Source organism: Mustela nigripes, unplaced genomic scaffold (genome assembly GCF_022355385.1).
Source record: "Mustela nigripes isolate SB6536 unplaced genomic scaffold, MUSNIG.SB6536 HiC_scaffold_148, whole genome shotgun sequence".
Taxonomy (NCBI): Eukaryota; Metazoa; Chordata; class Mammalia; order Carnivora; family Mustelidae; genus Mustela; species Mustela nigripes.
In genome coordinates this window covers 8,456,940-8,475,465 of record NW_026739562.1, presented here as the reverse complement: position 1 = coordinate 8,475,465, position 18,526 = coordinate 8,456,940, and the positions used below count along the sequence as shown (strand labels likewise).

The window sequence follows — 18,526 nt, the reverse complement described above, 5'->3', positions numbered from 1 at the left end:
TCAGGACCCTGGGAATCAGCTTTGGAGGCCTGACCCGCAGTGACTGGGTAACAACTCTTCTGCGCTGGCAGAGCTGAGGAGGAACTTATTCCAAGTAAGGCTGAGGCCCTGACACTTGAGTGCAGGCCGAGTGTGCCAAATGGGGCCTAACGTCCCTGTCCTATGGGAGGTTCACTCCATCTCAGAACAAGAGCTGTGAACTTCTGGAGGGCTGTCGCGGGCTACTAACCCTCTTCCCAAAAGATTCACACATACACACACACACACACTTCTGCATATGATTTTAGGGGTCCCACAGACTGTAGGTGAAGAGCCCTGCCCCTAAGGCCTCACTCTAAAGGCTCAGACATTCTCACAGGTAGCAGCGTCAGAAAAATCACCTGGTTGATGGGCTTGTTGACGAAAGCCCCCACTTTGCGGACAAAGATGGTCTCCAACACATCGTGGGGGGATGCCCGGCCCTCACTGCTGTTTGATACCGTTTCAGTATCCTCGCTGGAGAGGAAAGACAGTGTTGGTACTCATTCTCAAACCGCAACAGAGCCTATGCGGTTGCCCATAAACCCACTATCGGGGGGCCTGTAGTCCAGGACACGAGCGCCTCCCCAACCCCCCAACCTCTGACCCACGTGGGAAATGGCAACACAGGGCCTGGCTGCTGCCACTGTCGCTCTTCCTTCCGAGTTAGGGCAGAGGACGGAACCTCCAGAACAACTAAAAATGAGGCACACGTGAATGAGACTCAGCATCACAACTGTGTGAGGCGTACATTAAATTTAATCTGAAATACCACCGGTAAGCATCAGTCACCAGCACACCGCAGTCGGACATACAGGCCAGCAGCGCCCGTCAACAACCGTGACGTTAATAGTCATCTGTGACACAGGCAGACTCAAGCTTTAAGCTTTTCTTGGCCTTCTTGTTTTTGTTAACTAAAATTACCATAAGAAGGAATGATTTACAGTGTTTATATAGTACTGTGTTAATTTAAGCCTTACCTCACAAGGGGCAGTGTCATTATTCTAAGTTGAGAGTCCCAAATTTGGCTCATTAGATAACCAGAGCTTTCTCCGCCCATGACACATCGCCTGGGCTGAGGTCCTCTGCGCCACATACCACGTTTCCTCTCCTCGTCCCCAATCAACCCTCTGTTCAGCAAGGTCTCTTTCAAGGACACACTTCGTTTGGCTGCCCCACTCCCTCCCCTTCCAGCTCTCCAGACCGATGTAGAGTTGTGGATGATAGGCGGTGAGGGTGTCCCCTCCATGGGCCACCAGGCCAGTAGTCACAGCCCTAGCAGCAGCAGGGGTTAGGAAAGGTCCTCTGGCCAAAAGCAGGGGCTTAAGGTAGGGAGGAGGACTGAGCCGGCTAGGTGGATTCAGGCCACTAGCTGGCAGGAAGGACCAGTACTGAGGAAAGGCCTGAGCTCTGATGACCTGCACTTAAGAACCCCTTACCCCAAAGAGAAAAGACAGTGTCCTCTATCTCCAGCTACTCCCAGACATGTTCCAGGAATCAAGGCTCAGAAAACTGGAGTGTCAAATGACTAATGGGCTCTTCCTTTGATTATGTGACACGGGAAGGCTTTAAAAGAATGGACATTTGGGAAGCCAGGAATGAAAGTAATTATTTTTCCTGATGGATGGCACAAAAAGATGTTCCCAAATAATACCCGCCCCCCCCTGCTCCACTGTGGGAATGAAAAAAAACTACCAAAAATTTCTATTATCCAAAAGTCCATTTAGGATGCGGTGGGGCAATCAACGTCATTATCTCTGGGGCCTTGTGGTCAAAGGAGGGCAGAGCAGGTCAGGACAGCCTCATCTTCCCACGGGAGAACTCCAAGCGCAAGGGAAAGAGGAGCTCAGCCTGTGCCAGGTCATTTTGGGAGCTAAGTGCTCTCTGGCAAATCACTTAACCCTCTGAGAGCCTCTTACTTTTGAAGAGGCAGTAACAGTGGTGATTGGTGCAGGGCAGGATTCTGAGAACTTTCCTGATCTACCTCATCAATGTCATCATAATATGAAATTTATAAAATGTATCACTTCTATAATCAGAAAAGAAAAAGATCTAAAAAAATTTTTTTAATGAAGAAAAACAGTTGTTTCTAAAGAATCTCCAAGTGGTACTAATACAGCAGAGGGAAATAAAAAAACCCAACATCCTAACTACTACCCAGATCCACTGTGGCCCCAAACTTGAGGGTTACAGCAGACCCCCTGCTTTGGTCCTCGGGATACACTGAGGACTGACTCCAAGGGAATACATCTGGGTGTAAGAGGAGAGGAACACACACACGCATACACGTACATGCGCACATCCCCTTCACTAGATTACGGTGATAATAAGTAGGTCCTGGCTGTTGGCTGTTAAGAGCAAGCTTGGGGCAGCTTCCTGACATGCCAGCAGCAATGTAAGATTCTTATCAAGAACTTTAAGAATTCCACATTTGGGGCCAAAGTGCCAAGCCTGAGGCAATGCTGAGAGCGACTCTTTACTGACAGCAGAGAGGCACACATGTCCGGGAGGATGGGCCCTGGCCACTGCGAACTCACCTGCTGGAAGGTGTGGCAGCACAGTGGGCCCCGTCAGACAGGGTGTAGGTCGCCAGTCTCTCCTGGTCAGCCTGGGCACCGTGGGCTGGCTGGTTAGGAGCCAGGGGTACCCCACCTTCCTTCCCAGGAACCATGAGCTTTGGGGGAAATGGAAGAATATGAGGAATATGAGGAATGGCAGCGTCAGGCAGGACGGGAAACTTGGCCGAGCGCGATGGGAGCTGCCTCTGTGCTTTTCTACCACCAGTGCTGCCACCAAATGTGTGGGAAACCTTGGATCTATGTCTTCTCTGGGACTCAGCTAATGGGAGACAGGACACGCGTGGTAAGAACTACAAAGGGAAAGGAAAGAGGGAGAAAACCCTTGGAAGCTCTTCTTTCCTTTCTGAACTATATGAGGCTCTTCCTTCTGGAGTCACCTGGGCCCTCTGAAGTTACTTAGCATCGCACTGGGCCGGATGAGGCCCTTCTCCCGCCACATGGCAGGGGAGGCAGCACAGGAACCCCCAGGGTCCTCCCAATCTTTAAAGATACCTGATGAGGGTGTGTGGCATTTAAGCCAGCAGCAAACGCTACTGGGTAAGCCAGGTCAGCTGATCCAACGCCCAGGGCAGCAGGCTGATAGGAAAGGCGAGAGCTTGAGAGCTAAGCGAGAGAAAAACAAAGACGGGCAGAAGAGAGGAGGAGGGAAAAATAGGCAATCCTAGAGCATGACTAATGGTCAAGATTGTGGAGAGGTAAGGAACGGATCCCAGCCCGCACCCTCACAGCTGGGCTTGGGGGGCCGGACGGAAGGGTTAAAGACAGACCAGGCCATTAAGCTAAGGCTAAGAAAGCAGAGACTCATTTGCAATGGGACTGACATTCCCAGCTCTGCAGTCTTCTAAAGGCCTCAAATGAGTTCCCTGCTCCCCCTTTCCCCAGGGGCTCAGCTAACTATTGAGGTTTCCAGCCCAAAGGACTGGGGAAGCACAGGCCTGGGCAGAACCTGCAGCCGAAGTCATTGGTTTCTCTCAGGTCATTCTATTTTCTCCTTTGTCCTTGAGGTCCCTTTGAAACAGAAGGCCTCTTCCCTAATCACACCCTCCATCACCCCTGGGTATGGGAGGGTTCCTATTTATATTGACAAAGAAAGAATACCACTCTTGGATTGTTTATTTGGAAATAAGATATAAATAACTTCATGTATTTTTTACATCAATGGTAGGAGGAGGGGCAAATGAAACATCCTATTTTGGGCAGCTGTGCTATAGCTGCATCCTGTTAAAAATCAATTACCAAACCTCAAATAACCCCCAGAACACTTGGGGACATTTAAACAGCTATCCCCTGTACTTTATGCATACTTTTTAAATAAAAAGATGCCACCTGATTATAGTCCCTTCTCCCCAGTATGGACTCACTTGATGGGAAAAGGCCAGTCCTGCCATGGGGACCCTCAGAGTGTCCGTCACCACAGGAGTAGGGGTCTGAAAATGTGCCTTTGTGACAGTAAACACACACTGTGCACAGATACACACAGAGACAGGAGAAACAAGAGAAGAAAACAGAAAAGGGACTTGAGAAAGAAGTGAAAACAACTCTGGAAGGGGAGACAGCCACAGGGGCCGGACTGCACTCAGGAAGTCGGGGGTGAGGCAGGGAGAGAGCAACATGGCTGCCTCCCTAGAAGGACAACTTAGAAGCGTCTGAAGAAGGTACGTTTATCCCAGGGGGCTCCACTGCATGCTAGATGACCCGGTGAGCAGGTGGAAAACAAAGGTGAGTCAAGCTGGTGGCAACAGGGAAACCCAAACCAAGCATTAGTGTGTTCTTAGTCAAAAGAGGCGGAAGGGTGTTAGAGAATGGCCTCCAGCAGCGAGGGCTTGAGAGCAGGTGCAAGGCGTGCTGAGGATGAAGACCCAAGGGTAAAATGCTAGACTGGAGACCCTTTCCCGGGGACCCAGAATCTGTAAGGACACGTTCAAACAACAGACATTTGCTGACTGAAACTTTATAAATGCTTGGGTCCACGGTACCTGGGTGGCTCAGTCAGTTAAGTACCTGACTTTCGCTCAGGCCAAGATCTCAGGGTCCTAGGATTGAGCCCCACCTTGCGCTCTGTGCCAAGTGGGGACCTCTGCCCCGCCCCTTCTCATGCTCTCTTAAAAAAATAAAATCTTAAAAAAGAAAGCTCAGGTCCCCAGCTGCACACCTGACTACACCATCTGAGGCAGGATGAATTGGTGAGTACAGGTGTAGGCACTGTGTGTGTGTATATGTGTGTGTATGCACACACTCTTGCCTGTGCACATGCATGAGAGTGTGTGTGTGTTTTATAGCCCCACATGGTGAAGGAGAACATGATGCAGTAAAAGCCGGGGCACTTTAAAAACTCTTAGATTTCGGGGCTCCTGGGTGGCTCAGTGAGTTAAGCCTCTGCCGTCGGCTCAGGTCACGATATCAGGGTCCTGGGATTGAGACCCGCATTGGGCTCTCTGCTCAGCAGGGAGCCTGCTTCCCCCTCTCTCTCTGCCTGCTGCTCTGCCTACTTGTGAACTCTCTCTGTCAAATAAATAAATAAAATCTTAAAAAAAAAACAAACAACTCTTAGATTTCAAAGCTAATTAAGATTATTTTGGGTCGGGGCGCCTGGGTGGCTCAGTGGGTTAAAGCCTCTGCCTTCGGCTCGGGTCATGATCCTGGGGTCCTGGGATCAAGCCCTGCATCGGGCTCTCTACTCAGCAGGGAGACTGCTTCCCTTCCTCTCTCTCTGCCTGCCTCTCTGCCTACTTGTGATCGCTGTCAAATAAATAAATAAAATCTTAAAAAAAAAAAAAAGATTATTTTGGGTCTTGCTGTTCTATCTTTAAGTCTTACCAATTAGCTAGTTAATGCTTAGAACTGGAGGTCGGACCTGAAATCACAGAAGCAGGTTCAGGGTCACAACTATTTCCTGACTCGACTCTGTGCCCACATGACACAATGGTCTGTATTTGGTTGGGAAAACAAATACCACATTAACATGCATTTTACTGGACTCTAGCAAAAAGCTCAAATAGAAATTGTTGAACAGTTATGCAATTCCCTAGGCTAAATCGAGGAAGAAACTAGTTCAGTAGTTACAGGAATGATGAGACCTGCTGGCAAATCATTTTCTCTTTCTGCTCTGCCACTAAGGTTGAAAATGAATACTTTGGGACACCTGGGTGGCTCAGTCAGTTAAGCGGCTGTCTTTGGCTCAGGTCATGATCCCAGGGTACTCAGACTGGATCCTCCACTGGGCTCCTTGATCAGCGGGGAGCCTGCTTCTCCCTTTGCCTCTGCCTGCCACTCTGCCTGCTTGTGATCTTTTGCTCTCTGACAAATAAATAAATAAAATCTTGAAGAAAAGAAAATGAGTACTTCTGCAACAAACTGTACCAGCCCCAACCGGAGGTACTTAGAGGGTAATGAGAAGGCTCACCCATGGGATGTTCAGTGTTGATAAGATCTTGGCACCATCTACTTGCAAACTGTGACAAGACACAACAGGCGACTGATACCATGAGAAAGATAGGCTCCCCTTACACAGGTCAACCGACTTTGTGCAAACGGGAGATGCAGTAACTACTTAACTTCCCCTTACTTTGGGGGTCAGGTCAAATTTCCACTGTACTCAAGAAAGAGACAAACTGATTTGTTAAGCCCCAGCCTCACCATTCTCGTATCTTCCAAGTCACAACCTCATTTACTGTTCATGCATTTATCATTTCTAAAACAAAACTCTGCGGAGGGGGGGGCACCTAGGTGGCTCAGTGGGTTGAGCCTTGGCCTTCGGCTCGGGTCATGATCCTGGGGTCCTGGGATCAAGCCCTGCATCGGGCTCTCTACTCAGCAGAGAGCCTGCTCCTCCCTCTCCCTCTGCCTGTCTCTCTGCCTCCTTATGATCTGTCAAATAAATAAATAAAATATTTAAAAAACCCAAAACACCAAAATGGTGGCACCTGAGTGGCTCAGTTGGTATGCGTCTGCCTTTGGCTCGGGATATGATCCCAGGGTCCTGGGATCGAGTCCTGCATCAGGCTCCCTGCTAAGCAGAGAGTCTGCTTCTCTCTCCCTCTAAGCACTGCCCTCCTCATGCTCTCACTTTCTCTCTAATGAAAAAATTAAAAAATAAAACAACACTTTGACTATCTAAAAAATAATCTACTTGCACTAATGTGCTCTGGTGGACCTCCCCCTCTTTTTGGGTCAGTACTGTTCTATGTCAGCAGGAGTGCCAGAAGCTGCCTCCTCCCAAAGCAATGGTGACATTCATGGCTATATACCTTCACCGGGGGAGAGGAGTTAACAGGTCCCACCCCCCAACCACCCAAACTGTCTAGGCAACTTTTAGCAAGAATCTTCTTAACTCTAAATTGGGACAACAGAAATAACAGAGACCCATGGATTTTGTCATTTCCTTCACACACATTAAGTTTTTTTTTTTTTTCGGCTAACTTTTGTGCTTAACTTCTGTTTTTGAAACAGATGAGAACCATAATTTTATCCAGTTATCTCCCAACAACTCAGAATGAGTAAATTTAAATAATTTTCTTAATTAAAAAACACAGAAAATAAAAATTCATGGGTAGTGAATTAATTTTTTGGACTCCCAAAGAAAGATGGTTAAAGGGGATAATCTGGGACCAGTTGAGAGGAACACAGAACTGAGTTAGGTCTGAAGAAACGGTCTAATGTGCAAATCAGAGAGAAAGGGAGTGGCAGAGAGGATGCGCAGGCAGAGCAGGGAGCTGTAGGCCATAAGGTGGGAGACGAATGACTCGGGCTGGAAGGGAAGAAACACGCCCTGAAATTCAGTCACAGACTTGGTACCACGTACGTTATACAACAATGCCCCCAGGTGGGTCTGCTTGGGAAGCTGAGAACCTTGTTTGGAGCCTGTGTTCCGCTGAAACTGAGTTTGACACTGGAGATGGACTCAAGTGGAAAAGTTAACGGTTTAAAATGTTCAGATTAAGAATGCAGATAGCCAGAAATCTGTGTCAACTATGAACAGAGACCGCACTGCTGGTTTCTTACTGGCATTCTATGCCAAATAATTACTGGTTCTTTTTGTGCTCCTTCCATTATGAGGAAACATATTAACCACTTCCAAAGTGAAGCAGCTACCAAATCAACAAGAGTAGGATAGAGTACCCCTCTGGAATCATAATGCATTTGGAATTCTAGGACTCCTCTTCTAGGGACTTTTACCATGTCTCCAGGAACGTGAAGGTTACGTGTAATCTTATGGGTTAAGAATGGTTAGAGACTAGAGGGGCACCTGGGTGGCTCAGTCAGTTAAACATGATTCTTGGTTTGGCTCAGGTCATCATCTCAGGGTTGTGAAATGGAGCCCCGTGTTGGGCTGCATGCTCAAAACAGAGGCTGCTTCAGATTCTCTCTCCTTCTCCCTCCCCCCTTGGCCTCTGCTTGTGCGCACATGCATGCGCTCTCGCTCACGCTCTCTCTCTCTCAAATAAATAAATAAATAAATAAATCTAAAAAAAAAAAAAAAAAAAAAAAGGCATGGTTATAGACTAGAAACATTGCAATATTACCTGCTAGATAAGAAGGCTCTACCTCACCCCTCAAAACAACCCCCTGGCAACAATGACCACCACTACCACCACCAAAAGAGACTATCTAAATTCTGACACATTTCAAGTCCATACGTGTACTAAGTAACCAGAGCCACCCCAGAACTGTTTCCCTGTACCTGAGATGGAGGAGAGGTGGAGAAAGAGGTTGTACACACTTCTTGAGAATCTTCTACAGAAGGATATGTTACTCCAGTGTCCTCACCAGCAGTTCTAGGATGACAGGAAAATAAATCATGAATTTTATGGTCACAGCAGTCGGTTTCAGAAAGGATACAAAGGGAGCTTGGATAAAGACGAAAGCTGGGACAAGAGGTGTTTCAGGCAGAGCTCATTATGGCAAAAGAGGCATGTTGAGTCCTTGATAATGTCAGACATAACCAGAGAAAAACATCTAGAGGCTGACCAAGGCTTTTATTTTTAACCTAAACATTTTACCTGATATGTCATTTGGTAATATTTTCTTAAGCCTGACCAGTGTTGGGACCAAAGAACTATAAGCAATTAGAGATGCAGTGAAACAAAGTCTAGACTCCAAAGACGAACCTATCCAACTTCAAAAGTCCTTCACGTAAAGGCAGTATCTTTCCTAATAAACATCTGTTCTGACCTCTACAGAACTCTGTTTTCTGGGATCTAGGCCTAAAGACATTGGATTCTAATCTATAACTAAACTGTGCCAATGGTGACCATAAAACCATTTAATTTGTGAAGGACATTCTGTTAATTACTGCCACTCTTATAGTCTCTAAGTAAAATCAAATCTAAAGTCAAATTACTACCGTCAAGATCCAAAATGCCCAAGAATTTTCGGAGACAGTCTATACATTCCAAAGCTTGGTGTACCTTACAGGCAGGGAGCAGGCAGCAACAGGGAGGGAAGCTAACCACACCACTGCTCTCCATGTGGGGTCCCCAGCACTGCCCCCTGCCCACTGTGCTTATGGAGGTGCTCTGTGTGCAAGGTGGATGCTTTTCCCTAGCTGCAGTCTGGGAAAGCCCCTACACGTTCCTCACCTGTAATTGCAGGGGTGCATGGGTGAGGAGCTGGGATAGGGACGGTCCACAAAGTGATCAATGATAATCCCCATGATAGGTGGGGTCCTCTCAAATTGCCTGTAATGCAATAAGCAGATTGCAGTATTTGTTAGAATGCCTTGTCAGCCCCCCTGAAGTCTTCAGAGGACCCCTCGCCTTAAATCTACTGGAAGGAACCTCTAGTCTTAACTACTGCATCCCTAAATATAAACCACAACTCTACACGGATGGCTCCGAGACACTCAGATTCTCCCATCTGGAAACGGGGCTCTTTCTCGAGTTTATTTTCCAGAAGGGCAGATTTCAGCAATGGCAAAGCTGAACTGTGGGCTTAGCCACGGAGTGTGAGGGGACAGACAAACTTTAATATCTTGAATATCTTTGGAAGAGTTCTTTTGGATTCCAAGGCTCTCTCCTCACCTGGTAGACATAAATGCCAAGTTAATTCTGTAAGCACATGAAAGAGTGATCGTGCCCACAGGGGTGCCTACTGTCCCAACACGAACTGTCTGGAAACCTAGGAGAAGAAATACATAATTAGCTTTTCCCCAGAGAACATGGATACTGTCCCCAGTCTGGCCTTCCCTGAATCATTTAGCCTATCATACAATCTCTGGCATTATCTACTCTGCCATGAGTGAAGCGGCCTTAATTTCCTTTATGTTTATGTGTGTGTTTGTGTATATACATAATTTTTTAAATTTATAAGAAAACAGCATTCTCTTTCCAGATAAACCTACCTTCAAAGAGGCAAAACAACTGTCCTTTTTAGGACTTTAGTCCTAAAGTTTGAGCAAGTCCTAATCAACCCGGCCCCAAGGTGTCACATGCTCTGTGAGACAGAAAGGAGGCCCCGAGGCTTTATCACACAAACCCCTTGGTTTATGTAGACGTGGAAGTGACTGCACTTCAACTCATGCTGCCACCCAAAACTAAGTATAGAAAAGAACCAGGGCCTGGGAGGCATTATTTCCAACAAAGCTTTGCTGGTTTTCTTGGTTTCGTTTCCAATTTTTCAAAATTGCTTATGCTCATCAGAAACATTAAACATGCTCATTATAGAAAATTAGGAAAACAGACAATGGTATCAAGAGTAAGAAAGAATACTAGAACTCTGGGCAAAATTATTCAGTCATTCCCTGGCAGCTCTTTGGACCACCTTCCTGTCTTTTCCTTACTTATATCACACATATTAAATCACAAACTACACATTAACAGTCAGTACCCAAGGCCATCTCTGAAGTCAGGAGGGCTCTTAACACTACCAATGCTTTTTGATACATACCTTCTCCTAAGCCATTCAGCTGAACTTCACCAAAATATATCCTTAGGAAAGAAAAAAAAAAAAAAGGAAAAGAAATCAATGATCCTTTTTTTGTTCTCCAAGATTTTTTTTTCTTGTCTGAGAGACACAGGGAGTGAACACAAGTCGGGGAGTGGGAGAGGGAGAAGCAGGCTTCCCACTGAACAGGGAGCCTGATTCGGGGCTTGATCCCAGGACCCTGTGATCATGACCTGAGCTCAAAGCAGATGCTTAATGACTGAGCCACCCAGGAGCCTCAAAATAAATGATTCTTTATTCTAAGGGCCTACAGACAAAACAATTTAACAAACCCTTCATTTCTTATCTGCATGAATACCTCTCCTAATGAAGCAATAATGTTACCACTTCAATGAAGCTGCAGGCATAAGGATACATATGGAAAGAATTGTTGTTGTTGTTTTTTATGACTTCATTTATTTGACAGAGAGAGATCACAAGTAGGCAGAGAGGCAGGCAGAGGCAGAGGGGGAAGCAGGCTCCTCAGCGAGCAGAGAGCCTGATGTAAGGCTTGGTCCCAGGACCCTGAGATCATGACCTGAGCCGAAGGTAGAGGCTTTAACCCACTGAGCCACTCAGGCGCCCTGGGATTATAACATTTAAGATCTCCTTTCTTAAGGAGAACACTCTTACACTGTTGGTGGGAATGCAAACTGGTGCAGCCACTCTGGAGAACACTATGGAGGTTCCTCCGAAGTTAAAAATAGCTGTATAACCAACCAATTGCACTACTAGATATTTTTTCCAAAGGATACAAAAATACTGATTCGAAGGGGCACACGTACCCTAATGTTTTTGGCAGCATTACCAACAATAGCCAAATTATGGAAAGAGCCCCCATGTCCATCAGCTGATAAATGGATAAAGAAAACGTGATATATATTTATTTCCATTATACACTCCATATATATATTCCATATATATACAAAAGAATATTACTCAGCCATCACAAACAATGAAATCTTGCCATTTGCAATGATGTGACTGGAACTAGAGTGTAATATGCGAAGTGTTCAGAAGTCAGTCAGAGAAAGACAAATACCATATGATTTCACTCATATATGGAATTTAAGAAACAATACAGATGAAATAGGGGAAGGGAACGAAAAATAAAAGAGGATAAAAACAGAGAGGCAAACCATAAGAGACTATTAACTAAAGAGAATACACTGAGGGTTGATGGAAGGGAAGTGAGTGGGGGGAATGCGTTAACTGGGTGATGGGCATTAAGGAAGGCACGTGATGACCCCTGGGTGTTGTATGGCAACTTTCAAATATGCAATAGAAGGTACCATATTTTGAGAGTGGTCTTCAATTAGGGGAGCTCTCCATGCTTGTCACAAGTCATTCCAAAGTAAACTGGTTAAGAAATTCAAAAATCTTTTCCAATATAGAAGAATTACACAAGACTATTTATTCTGAAAATACAAAAATATAAGCAAAGTAGGACCTTCCCCTGAATTTCCCTGGGAAGGGCAGTCTATATTAGCTCTAAGTCTGATCTATAAAACATGACAAACTACACTATAAAACACTGTTATACTTTCCTGGTAATACGGTTAAAAATTAAACATGTACATGGCTTTGTTCAACTAAAAACTAAGCTCCAACAATATACAAAGCCCTATGGTTAGGTGTTAGGTGGGAGATAAGAATAAGCTAGGGAGGAGATTCAGGGTAAATCTGAAACCCAGGTTTCACAAATTGTAATCTGGTATGAGAGAAAAGAAATGTGTTTAATTTCTGAAATACATGCACAAAAGGGACAGACGCCATAAAGCAGGGGTCAGCAAATTTTTGTGAAAAGGGTCAGATATTTAAGGCTTGCAGGCCATGCAGTCTGAGACAGACTACTCAGCTTTGCTGTTGTCTTGCAAAAGTAGTCGTTGATGACACATAAATCAAGGGGGAGGCTGTGTTCTAAAATTATTTCATTTAGGAGTACCTGGCTGGCTCAGTCAGAAGAGTGTGAGACTCTTGACCTTGGGGTCATGAGATGGAGCCCCATATTGAATGCAGAGATTACTAAAAAAAAATAAACTTAAAAAAATAAAATAACTTTATTTATAAAAATAAGCAGACGGTCTGCTGGCCATAGTTTGCTGACTCCTGCTATAAAATAACATAGGAATGATGTCAATAAAAAGCTGCCAAAAGACATTCTGTTGCAACCTTTGGTGGCTCAGCTGGTTGAGCATTCAACTCTTGATTTCGGCTCAGGTTTCTAGAAACAAGCCCCGTGTCGGGCTCCCTAATCACTGGGGTAGACTGCTTGTCTCTCTCTCATTCTCCCTCTGCCCTTTCCCCTGCTCATGATCTATCAAATAAATAAATAAAATCCTTTTTTAAAAAAAGCTCAGTACTCATTTGAATATTGGTAATTGGTACAGTGCTTATCTAACCACCTTCTTGGCTATATCCTTTATGACATTCAGGTGCTAAGCAAAAGTTTTCTTCACAGATAGCGGGCAGACAACATTTTAATTCAGTCTTAATGAACAACAAATTCAGAATGAATTTTTATAACGATGTAATTATACAGTGACATGATTAAATTTACTAAGTTGGGGGAAATGATAATATAGGTTTAAAAAAAATAAACCAGAAAGTTATTCTTTAATGGTATAAGGCTGTACTGTTACCCTGTTAATGATTGTATAGGGGCACCTGGGTGGTTCAGTCAGTTAAGCGTCTGCCTTCGGCTCAAGACATGATCTTGGGATCCTGGGATCGAGCCCCCCCTGTCAGATTCCCTGCTCATCAAGTAGCCTGCTTTTCCCTCTCCCTTTGCCCCTCCCCCTGACTTGTGCATATGTGTTCTCTCTCTCTCTCTTGCTGACAAAGAAATTAAAAAATCTTTAAAAAAAACAAAACAAAACACAATAATATAAAAAAAAGGGAGGGGAGCCAAATCTACCTCTGAGATCACACACTTCTCTATGGTTTAAACCATATTATTTGTATCCAAAAGCACTCCTAAATAATAAACAGTGAGCAATTAATCCTGCCTTACTCCAGAGATACAGAATAAAGCTTTAAACATTGGTAATGAAAGGACCAAAAGTCCTAGTTAATTAAGTTGATGACTAGTAGTGTAGTATGGTTACTTACAGAAGAACCAAAATGAAGGGAGCTTGGTATAGGTAAGTGAGAAGAGTTAGAAGTGGTCTTTTGTTATATACATATATCTTTAAAGATTTTATTTATTTGTCAAGAGATAGAGAGAGCACACCCATAAGCAGGGGGAATGGCAGACAGAGGAAGAAGCAGGCTCCCTGGCGAGCAAGGAGTCGATGTGGGGCCCAAGCTGAGGGCCCTGGGATCATGACTCAAGCTGAAGGCAGATGCTTAACTGACTAAGCCCCGCCCAAGCATCCCTCTTTTGCTATATTTGAATAAAGGTCTAGTAATTTTCAAATGGAATACTCAACTTGAAGCCTGAAGACTACAGAGAAGACAACAAAAATATTTTAAAGATTTGGAAAAATAGGTGTGCCTGGGTGGCTCAGTGGGTTAAGCTTCTGCCTTCAGCTTGGGTCGTGATCTCAGGGTGCAGGGATCGAGTCCCGAGTCGGGCTCTCTGCTCAGCAGGGAGCCTGCTTCCCCTCACCCCTGCCTCCGCCTGCCTCTCTGCCTTCTTGTGATCTCTATCTGTTAAATAAATAAATAAAATCTTAGGGGGGAAAAAAAAGATTCGGAAAAATAAACAAACATGGGTAGGGTTGCTAGATTACTGCTAAGAAAATTCAAGAATGACTTGATAACTACTCTCGGTAGTAGACTGTTTAGCTTAACTAGTTAAGGCTCTAATTCTTAGTCTTTTCCATCCTGTTATACTAATTTCTCCTCACAATTAGCTCTATACCTATAAGCCAAAGACTAAAACCAGTAGCTCATCACAACATGAAAAAAGTCTTGGGTGATCTGGGAACTCCTGGCTTTCGCCGTGCCACTCTCATACTTTCCTACTTACCTTCTATACCGCCGCTAGAGCCCCTCTCACAAACTGCACACGGCTCATATTCCGTCCCCAACTTCCATGCCTTGCCATCTGTCGCACTCCCCTCTTGGAATGATCAGTCTCCCTCACTTCTACCAGCTGAAATCCTCTCTGCCTCAAGGTCTAGCTTGAATCCCACTTCCTCCAGGAAGTCTGTCTGGTTTTCCCACCCAGAACACACTTTCCCTCCCTGTGTTCTCCTAGTACTTTTCTACTGATACTGCTATGTAGTCTTCCAATCCTGCTTTTTATTGTAATTATGCATATGACAAACTGTCTCCCCCAATAGATAGGCCCCTACGGGGTAGGGCCTCTGTACAGTTCTTCCTTGGGTCTAGCACAATGCTCACATTAAAAAGGCACTCGATAAATACATGTTGAGGTGAACCACTCTAAGGAAAATACTCAAAGAATCACTGAGAAGTTCTATATATCCACAGACAACTATTAACAACAAATTGAATTTGAAAGTCTGTTAGACAGGTTTTAATTTAACTCTGAAATAGAGAAGGCTGTGGTATTTTCCCAGGATAACCTGGTTTTGAAAGTCTTAAGCCCCTTTTTCAGCTTTGAGATGTGTATTACTACAACCTCAAAATCCATTCCATAGGAATCAGTGACTGTACACAGAACAAAAGGACAAAGAACCTGGTAGCTTTGCAAAGTTGAGGTTCACAAAGGAGGAAGGACAGACAATCATAGTAAAGCTGCAGCATCTACTATCCTACCAACCATCTGTCCAAAATTAATCACAGAATACTCCTATACCAGTCAATGCGCCAAGTGGCAAGGCTAATGAGTGAATCAGGAAGGTGACACTATGTTGTTTACCTGTACAATATGACATATTCGTGCCCCTGTTTTCTGGAGAGTCTGTAAGCTGGTGTCACCCTAGTTATGGCAAGGAGGGACTTCAGCAGCAGCGACAGTCTGTTGTACACCGTGTAGGAAACTTTAATCTCTTTATCACACCTGAGGAGCACACAGACACAATCAGCATTCGCCTACTCAACTCACATAAAACCAAGAACAGAAATGTAACGGATATAGAGGTGTTATGTTCTGTCTAGTGACTGAGAATCGTCTGTTAGCATTATTCATGAATTCTGATAGAATATAACCTGCCTTGCAGTCCACATAACACCTTTCACAGAGTATGACAGTCAACATAGATGACTGCAAATTAAGTGTGGGAACTGCAGAAGATTAAATTTATCATGAAAACAGGTTCTGAACTAAACGTGTAATTAGAGGTTTTTGTCAGTTTATCAAGAGATTATTGAGGTAAGCAAAAGTTTTACTTTTCTGTGCTCTAGAACCAGGCAGTAGATAACAAAAGGCACCTAATGTTTTCTTCTAGCTTTGAAGCTATTATTTAAGAAACAAAGCTACACACTCAAAAACAGTAATTCAATACTGCAATTATATTAATGGAAGTGCAAATAATTTCAAGATAGTATCTTATGAGATTTCTACCTCTACATATCTAATGGGAAATCTAGAGAAAAGTCTGTTTGGTACTAAAATTTTAGACTATACCTGGCAATAGCTTTCTACTTAGGAAAGAAAAACAATACCCACAACCCAGACCTTAATTATTAAGATTTTTCTTTTGATGTGTTGCTATTTCCTCCATTTGCCTATATACTGCTCATGAAAACTGAAGCTTCAGGCAGGAAGTAAGCTAATCTGCCTTGAAATAGGAACATGGAGAAGGAAAATAACATGCATTTCCAATCTATGACCAACACAGCATGTAAAAAGGAGTAGTGAAGGGGAATCATACTGGATGTCTGCCATACAGAAAACAGACAACACAGAGCAGTCATGTTACAAGAGCTCGCAAGGGATTTAATCAGAGAACTATCTGTACTCTGGGAAAACAACAAACCCTTTTCAGTCTTTTCTCTGCTCTTTTCCCTGTGGTGTCTAAGTTTCGGTGGACTGACCCTCCCGCTGAAGGTCAACTCTGTGCCTGGGCTGGAAGCCAAGCATGAAGCAAATTGTAGCAAAGACCTACTGGCTTTGTTAAGTGGGAAGAACACCCTCCATGACTGGTAACAAAAGCCCTGCTTTCCCTGTGTCATCTTTTATCCTCAGCTACCACAACCACAGACCCTAAGTCAGAGCACTTACTTTTCATTCATTTCAAGACACCAAATTTCTAGCTCCATGGAATCTCCCTGTAGATGGGACAATTGAAAAATACTTGTTTTAATTATTTCTTTTATTATAAAGCACTGTACAGTCACTATAAAAATACTGAAAAAAATAAAGAGGAAAAAATCAATTTATAAACTCACCAGCCACTTTAATAAATAACATGAGGGGTGCCTGGCTGGCTCGGTTAGAAGAGCAGGCAGCTCTTGATCTCGAGGTCATGCGTTAAGACCCATGTTGAGTCTAACAATACTTAAATAAATAAACCTAAACATTTTTTTAAATGTGAGATTATACTGTATGTTATTTTTATCACTTTCCCATTAATAAACACAACATGAAGTTTTCCTTAGTAAAATTCTACATCATTTTTAATGGTTGCATAGTATTCTACCCTATGACCATCATTTCATCCAATCAGTTCCCCAAATACATGGACATATAGGTCACTCCTAATTTTTCACTACCACAAACAAGATTCTGATAAATAGCCTTGAGATTAAAACTTTGTCATTGCCCTAAATAAATTTCTTAAGATAAATTTCCAGAATTAGCATTGTTAAACAGTACTCATGCTTCAAAGATTTTTGCTATATATATCCAAATTACTCTTCAGAAAGGCCAACACTTCAGATGATGGAGAGAGCCTTTCCCTCCAATTCTATAGGAGATATTTTTAGGTGACACCCACTGCTAAGGAATACCTTAACAAGCTCCTCACTTAAAAATCTTTTTAGCTCTGCAATGTCTTTAGCCAAACTGTTCAGTCTTTCTCTGGTACTCTGAACAGACTTAGTCCAGTGGGTGGGAAAGAAAAACAGAAACCAAAGCCAGAATCCCTCAACCCTGTAACACTCCTGTGTGCCACTTAGTAAGAAGGACAGTCATACTTTTGAACACAAGTAACCTTATTACCAATCAACTGGAAGAGGGCTATTCTTTTAGATTTGGGAGTAACCCTGGGTTAGTTTGTGGAATACAGAACTTACTAGTTCTAGATAAAATTTAAGTATGTATCCTTAAGGTATCTTTTTCATCATACTGTCATTTTTAAATGATGTGATAAATTTTGGATTTCCCCTGCTCCCCAAAGTCAAGGGAGGATGAATAGTAGGAAGTATCCAAGACAAGCTGGTGCAGTTTGTCTAGGATAATCGGAATATTTTATACTCAGATTTCACCTGGGAAAGGAAAGAGTTCTTCTAGAGAGTCCTTTAGGACTCCCTGTGGATCACTAACAAAAATGATTCATAGTATAAACTGGTAATACAGTAAAGAAGAGTAGGAAGTTTTGTTTTTTGGGGGGCTAAGGTTTCCATAGAACAAGTATCGACATCATTCATTCAACAAACTTCATCAAGAGTGCCATCCAGGCACTGAGCTAGACCCAAGAGATGATTATTTATTTATATCCTGCCTCATTTCAAAAAGAATCTGAACAACTACAGAAATAAATAAGATGTGGTGTAACTGCTGACCTCAAGAATAGAAGTATAAAGTATGAAAGGAACATGGAATGATCGCTACTGTAAGTTATGTTAGGCACTTTACGAATAAAGATTAAATGAGAAAATATAAAAACCCTATGAAGTGTCATGTTAGTTTGGTGGTGTTGGTGGGGGTGGGGTTAGGTAATTTGGCCAAAGTCACTCAGCTAGGATCTGAACTTGGGTCTGTGCAGCTCCAAACTCCAACTGCCTTTTATTATACCACCCCAGCTTCACAATCTTATAATGGAAATAAATCAATAAACACACAAGTAACAATATCTGCCTTGATCCTGATGTGAAATAAGTAAAAACACATCTATAAAAAATCACAGTACATCAACTGTATTTTAGAAACAATG

At 43.5% G+C, this 18,526-nt stretch overlaps 1 protein-coding gene across 7 annotated transcripts in view; it reads right to left on the bottom strand.

Moving 5' to 3' along the window:
* LOC132008473 (autophagy-related protein 13) overlaps window positions 1–18,526 on the bottom strand; it is a 56,105-nt gene that overhangs the window by 5,774 nt on the left and 31,805 nt on the right. For 3 of the 7 annotated variants that reach the window (XM_059387125.1, XM_059387127.1, XM_059387126.1), the window contains 10 exons: window positions 16,654–16,700; window positions 15,349–15,489; window positions 10,482–10,522; window positions 9,617–9,713; window positions 9,176–9,274; window positions 8,278–8,371; window positions 3,959–4,057; window positions 3,090–3,200; window positions 2,556–2,692; window positions 381–495 (listed from right to left, as the gene is read on the bottom strand). In XM_059387125.1, coding sequence (XP_059243108.1) covers window positions 381–495; window positions 2,556–2,692; window positions 3,090–3,200; window positions 3,959–4,057; window positions 8,278–8,371; window positions 9,176–9,274; window positions 9,617–9,713; window positions 10,482–10,522; window positions 15,349–15,489; window positions 16,654–16,700 — 981 coding nt within the window. The remainder of the gene's footprint in view (window positions 1–380; window positions 496–2,555; window positions 2,693–3,089; window positions 3,201–3,958; window positions 4,058–8,277; window positions 8,372–9,175; window positions 9,275–9,616; window positions 9,714–10,481; window positions 10,523–15,348; window positions 15,490–16,653; window positions 16,701–18,526) is intronic. The other 4 variants (XM_059387128.1, XM_059387129.1, XM_059387130.1 and 1 more) reach the window with 4 other exon arrangements.